The sequence below is a fragment of the Schistocerca serialis genome, chromosome 2, assembly GCF_023864345.2.
Source record: "Schistocerca serialis cubense isolate TAMUIC-IGC-003099 chromosome 2, iqSchSeri2.2, whole genome shotgun sequence".
Lineage (NCBI taxonomy): Eukaryota > Metazoa > Arthropoda > Insecta > Orthoptera > Acrididae > Schistocerca > Schistocerca serialis.
In genome coordinates this window covers 94,517,289-94,523,288 of record NC_064639.1, presented here as the reverse complement: position 1 = coordinate 94,523,288, position 6,000 = coordinate 94,517,289, and the positions used below count along the sequence as shown (strand labels likewise).

General features: G+C 47.8%; 1 protein-coding gene across 1 annotated transcript in view; it reads right to left on the bottom strand.

Moving 5' to 3' along the window:
* Positions 1-1,830: 1,830 nt before the first annotated feature.
* LOC126455748 (hemicentin-2-like) overlaps positions 1,831-6,000 on the bottom strand; it is a 408,606-nt gene continuing 404,436 nt past the window's right edge. The window contains exons 11-12 of the mRNA XM_050091516.1: positions 2,098-2,247; positions 1,831-1,905 (exon numbers count right to left, since the gene is read on the bottom strand). Of these exons, the coding sequence (XP_049947473.1) occupies positions 1,831-1,905; positions 2,098-2,247 (225 nt within the window). The remainder of the gene's footprint in view (positions 1,906-2,097; positions 2,248-6,000) is intronic.

The window sequence follows — 6,000 nt, the reverse complement described above, 5'->3', positions numbered from 1 at the left end:
TTTTGTAATTCAGCATCATCGATTTAGGGGAGTCCCCTTAAACAACATCCATATTCCATGATGGTATCTACTGCGCTGTCTACAGCGAGTATTACATCGCCTCTTTTGATTTTTTTCTCCTTTGACAACGGAAATGAAATACTAATTCAGTAAGAAGCCAACTCGGTAGATGATTCGTGGTTAAACACTGGCTTACTAAGAGAGAAAATCAAAAGAGCGTCGCAAGTCCACTTGCAGGCGAATGTTAGTTAGTTATAAGACGTACGATATCGTCCGAAATTATTCACCTGCCTCGTTTACTAGCTTGCTCATTGACATCCGTGAAACAGTGTCAAAAATACCGATTATTATATACTTTACAATACGCAGTAAACACCAGAGATAGACTCCACGGAATTGTGGACTGTGATGCAGTAGATCAGAACAGAGATAATCTGGAGGAATGAAAAACTACAAAGCGGAATTCTCCCTGAGGAAAGGACGTCCGGAGATTGAGAGTAGCTGCTTTTGTAGGATACTACAATAATTACGCTGAAGAAATCACGAGAACGTGAGTCATATCGTGAAACCGACTGTAAACAAAACCGTTCCCTGGTCAGTTGTCTCACCTCTTCCAGTATAGCATCCTAACCAGACGCCATGGACTGCAACACAGCTATCTTCAGGTCTTGAGGGATATTCCAGATTTCCTAAAAGAAATATTGCCATTTTATATTAAAAAGTTTATACGTATCTGTTTGTTTTACTAAATTGAAAAACGAATTTTTAGGAAAAGGGACAACAGAATTCGTGTAGGCACATCTGGGAAAATGAAAGTTGTGCTCACATATTCAGAACAATTCATCTGAACACTTTGTACAGGCCGGGAAAAATAAATATGGGCTCTGAAATGTTTATAAGACTTACGTAGAATTCACCCTTGTTAATGAAAAGGAGAACTACTTATCGGAGGAAATGCTGGAAACAGCCAGTAGGTTTCTGTGAGATGTCTGCGGATACGCGTCTCTCTTACGCACTATCACGAGTACTTCACGTTTTTGTAGTGATGGGGGTATACACGTTTAGCGACAAGTTGAATGCGGCACAATATGATGCTCACGGTAAAACAGCACATGTTCATTATTTAGTGTTAAGCGAAACACAATTCACAGAAAACATGTACGGAACGCATGTGCAAGAGTTTAAGAAGTATCGTGGCGAAATCTCCACTCAAAGTCTGTATGGAAAATTTAGTGCCAAAGAGGCGCAATGCCGGCTCTGTAACGATATTCGTTAACAATGGCCAGTCCCGCGACAGTCCTATTATACGCGTTTTCCGAGCCCGCTTTATTTTACAGGCTTTAGGAACGGTAGCGGCCATTGGAGTGTACAGTAGATGTAAACATTAAGTGCGACTGTAATGATACGCTTGTATTAGAGTAACCACGTGGACATACGAAAAATTACTGTAACGTGAGAATAGTGGCGAGTGTAATTGTTTTCCAAAGTATAACGACATGTATACAAAGAAAGTACAGGAAATGCAACCTTACAGAGGAATGTAGGTAGTCGAGAATTGATTTCTAAGTTCTACTGATCTGTCGTTAACATCCATCCAGAAACTTGTGTGTTTTACTCTGAGACTAAAGTACAGGATGGGAAGAGTAGAGTCTTTGCTGGCTACAAAGTACACGTTGCCCTTTAGATGGTACTAAACTGTTTGTCCGTGACAGTCTCGACTTTTCACAGTGATAGCTATTTCCAAAGTTTGTCCACTAGTGTGTGTCTGCTGGAGACGAGGATACAGTCATCGCTGGGTGTAGCTCGTATGAGGGTCAGGACGTCGTGTTATCACAGAAGGCTGGGCACAGCCACTGCAGCCTTCGCCTCTGTCAAAGTTTTCGTAGGCGGGGCGGCGCTCCCAGCCTGCGGCCGCGGAGCGGTCACTGTGGGGTCGGAGGACTGACAGCCGCCGGGTGGCCGGAAAGCGGTCGGAGCGAGCGGGGGCGGCTATGCTCCGGCGCCGGCGAGGCGGGCGGCGAGCAGCGCGGCGTGGGCGGCGACTGCGGCGGCTGCGGCGGCGGCCGCGGGGGCGGGGAGGCGTCGCGGCGCCGCCGCCAGGCCGGAGGCGCGCGTCACGGCGAGCAGCACGCTGCCCTCGGCCAGCCCGCGCGGCGACCGCACCACCAGCGAGTACTCGCCCGCGTCCGACGGCGACGCCGCCGCCAGCGTCAGCGCAGCCTCGCGGCACAGCGGCGAACTGCCGGCCTGCAACGCGCACGCACTAAGCTGTGGCCACGTTCACCAGCGTTACACACGGCATCGCAGAAAAATTTCTGCAGGTACATCGTCAGCTGCTGACAACCATTTCCTAGACGTCATCTCTGTTTCCTTACTGTTTACAAAGTGTGACGGTGTACGTCATATAACGCAAAAGAAAAAGCATCCTGTGACCACTGGAGAAAGTGCCACGGGTTACTCCAACGCCGTAACACATACACGCTCTGTTAATCCATATACAGTGGTGTCCAAAATTAAAGAAACAAACCGCTATTTCTCTGCGTCTAATTCGCGATATAATCATACAAACTGTCTACCAGATGTCCGTAAGATCTTGTTCCACGCGGAAGAGGGCATTCCGGTCAAGGGGTAACCGTGCCAACGATGACATCGGCGCACCTATGGGACGAGCAAGTGTTGTCCGAGTAGTCTCGCATCTAAAGCCGCTATGTACGCAGTCGCAGGCGCTGTACTATGACGCAGAGAAGACACTTACCAAACGCTATGCGGTGGAGGGCCATAGGAAGAACGGAAGCAGAAGAGCCGGAAATTGATGTAGCCCGACGGCTTAGTATAAAACGTTCTATTGTTTCTCGAATGTTGCGGTAGTTCATTGACGCCAAAACTGTATCCCGAAGACCAGGACAGGGCCGACCACGTGTGACTTCAGAAGAGAGGACCGTCATTTGGCCGTAATGGCACGACAGTACCGCCTTATTAGTGCAAGGCAACTGGCTTGTGAGCCCGCACCATCCACTGGGCGTGCTGTATCGAGGCAAACCATGAGCAAGAGGCTTACTGTCGCACCTGGTGTGTCTATCTTTGACCCGTCTTCACAGAAAGGAACGTCCACAGTGGAATCATCAACATGCTACCTGAGCGTCGAACGGTGGCTCAGTAATGTTTTCACACCTGAGTCCCGATTAAGTATGGAGAGTGAGTATCGATGGATTCGCATCTGGAGCGAATGTGGAACACAATTTCGGGACCCAAACATTGTAAAAAGATACAGATATCGAGGAGAATCCCTAACTGTGTGGACAGGGATTATTTTTACAGCTCGGACCCCTATTCATGTAACTGTACAGGAGAATCGGCGACGTGTAACTGCAGTCAGGTATCGTGACTGGATCTTGGGCCCTCATATGCGGTTGTTGCGAGGTGCTGTGCGCCCAGACGTCATACTGATGGACGATAATGCCCGACCTTATAGAGCACGGGTGGTTAATGTTTTCTCGGAAACGGAAGATGGAATGACGTTGCCTGCCCGATCTCCCGGTTTGAATCCCATAGGGCACGTCTGGGATGCATTAGAGAGGTGGGTTGCATCACGTCAGAATCCACCAACCAGTCTCCAAGACTGCGAGCAGCTCTGCACGTAGAAAGGTGGTTACTGCCTCAACATGAGACTGATGGCATCAATCACAGCATGCCCCGTCGTTATCAACGTGTACTGCTGCCAGAGGGGGCCATACCCCATACTGAGCACACTGACCAGTCGTCGGAATGTGTGAGCAAATCTGTTAAGTTGCAAAAAGCGAAGAACATTTTCGCCTACCACTATGCATGTTGCAGTTGTTTACTTTTTAAATTCTTTGCATTGTTTCTACTCTACTATCACCTGTTTATATTGCTTTGAGGCAAAATAAACGCAGCCTTACAAAATTTCCGTTTCTTGTTTTAATTTTGGACATCAGCGTATTAACACTTCGTGATGAATGTTCGAAACTTTTTGTGGAAATAAATGTAAAATGGCGGATAACAGTAAACTAGTTCCAGTCTCTTGTTACTGGTTTAGGCCTAGATGTTGACCATATAGTCGCAGTGATAAAAATTAGTTATAGAATTTTGTTTTGTGATATATTAGATACACACTATACGAACAAAGGTATACAGACGGGTACTAAAGGACATTAACGCTGGGTGTGACCGCCGTTCACGTTTATCTTGACTTCTACACTGCTACCGACGCTTTCAGGAAACTGTCTGTGGAGGAACAGCAGGCTAGCGAAGTCGACCTTCTGTGTCATCCCAACGACCTTCCACTGGGCCCACGTCGGGTGAAGCCATTTCAGAAATGTTATTGTCCACATACCATTGCCTGACAGATGATGATTAAGGACAGGATGTAGTGTCATGCATATGCAGCCAATCCTAACTGTCTCTCAACTGTAAACAGTACACTATGCTGTAAAATCGTTTCGTACCCTACCATTTTAGAGTTTTCGTAAGTGCCATCAGAAGAGCATATCCTAACCACAAGTAGTACCCCCATACCCCCTCAGTACGGCACTGCTGGCACTACACATGACCCGAGGTAACATTCTGCAGGAATTCGACAAGCCCAAACCCTTCCATCGGACTGCGACAGATGATTCATTGTCCACCCCCGCTAGCTGAGTGGTCAGCGCGACAGAATGTGAATCCTGAGGGCTCGGGTTCGATTCCCATCTGCGTCGGAGATTTTCTCCGCTAACGGACTGGGTGTTGTGTTGTCCTAATCATCATTATTTCATCCCCATCGACGCACAAGTCACCGAAGCGGCGTCAAATCGAAAGACTTACACCCGGCGAACGGTCTACCTGACAGGAGGCCCTAGTCACACGACATTTACATATGATTCATTACTCCAATTCACTCGGTTCCACTCACCCGGTGCTCAGTGGAGTCTCCCTTAACACTTCGTCGAGCGTCGTTTAGCACTGACGATATCGATATGTAGCTTAGGAGAAGCTGCTCAACCACTGAACCTGAACATTTTTAAATCCCTAACCGCAGTATTTGCGCTAGGTGCAGTGTTGATAGCACTTCGGAAAGCAGGAATCGTTTCTTACGCTGATTTCCTGCGATTTCTTACAACCACTCACGGCTAGATCCATGGTCCCTGTCCGACAGTACATGAGGTCTACCTAGTTTTAGTTTGGTTGTGGTTGTTCCTCCGCGTTTCCAGTTTAAAACTCCGTCACTAACATACGATTCGGGCAGCTTTAGAGGGAATCGAACTGTCGCTAATGTATTTGTTACTTAGATGACGACCGATGACTAGTCCACTTGCGAAGTCACTGAGTCTCCAGAACGAACCACTCTGGTGTTGCTGCTCCTCTGCTTCCAGCACAGTAACCCCCAAGTTGGTTTTAACCTGCCTGGTCAGCCTCTCGTGAAGTCTCGGGTTCGATTCTGTATTACGTACTGGTGTCCGGATACTTTTCAGCAGAATGTGTAGTTGCCTTACCAATCTTTTGCAGTCCCTACACATCAGTGCTTTCGTTTCCAAAATACGGCAAATACACTTCTTGTAAGACTTGCGTAAGCGTATTAAGAATAAATAAGGCTAGTCTCCAGTTCGGCGCTAGCGGCCGTGCGAAGCGGAGGTCCGATACTTCCGCCTGTGCGGCGTCTGCGAGTGTTTGTTTACTTGTGGACTTAGTCTTCGCGCGGGCTAGTAACAACGATCATGGCGAACAAGTACAGGAAAAGTACATTACGATTCAATTTCTGCAAAGCCTACGAAAGACCAAAGGCTTTAGCAGTGGAACGATTCATTCGAGAGGAAGTCAAGATACCACCAAACGATATTGTCGAAATTCACCTGTTCATCATCAGTCCCACGGTGTATGTTAAGATGGTAAATGACGCGGCGTGTGAGAGAATTCTACAGGCGACACAAGCAGGTCTCCGATTTTGCCATAGTGACGGGAACGTCGGCACGGTAACTGTAGAACGTCCTGGTCTGGGTGTAC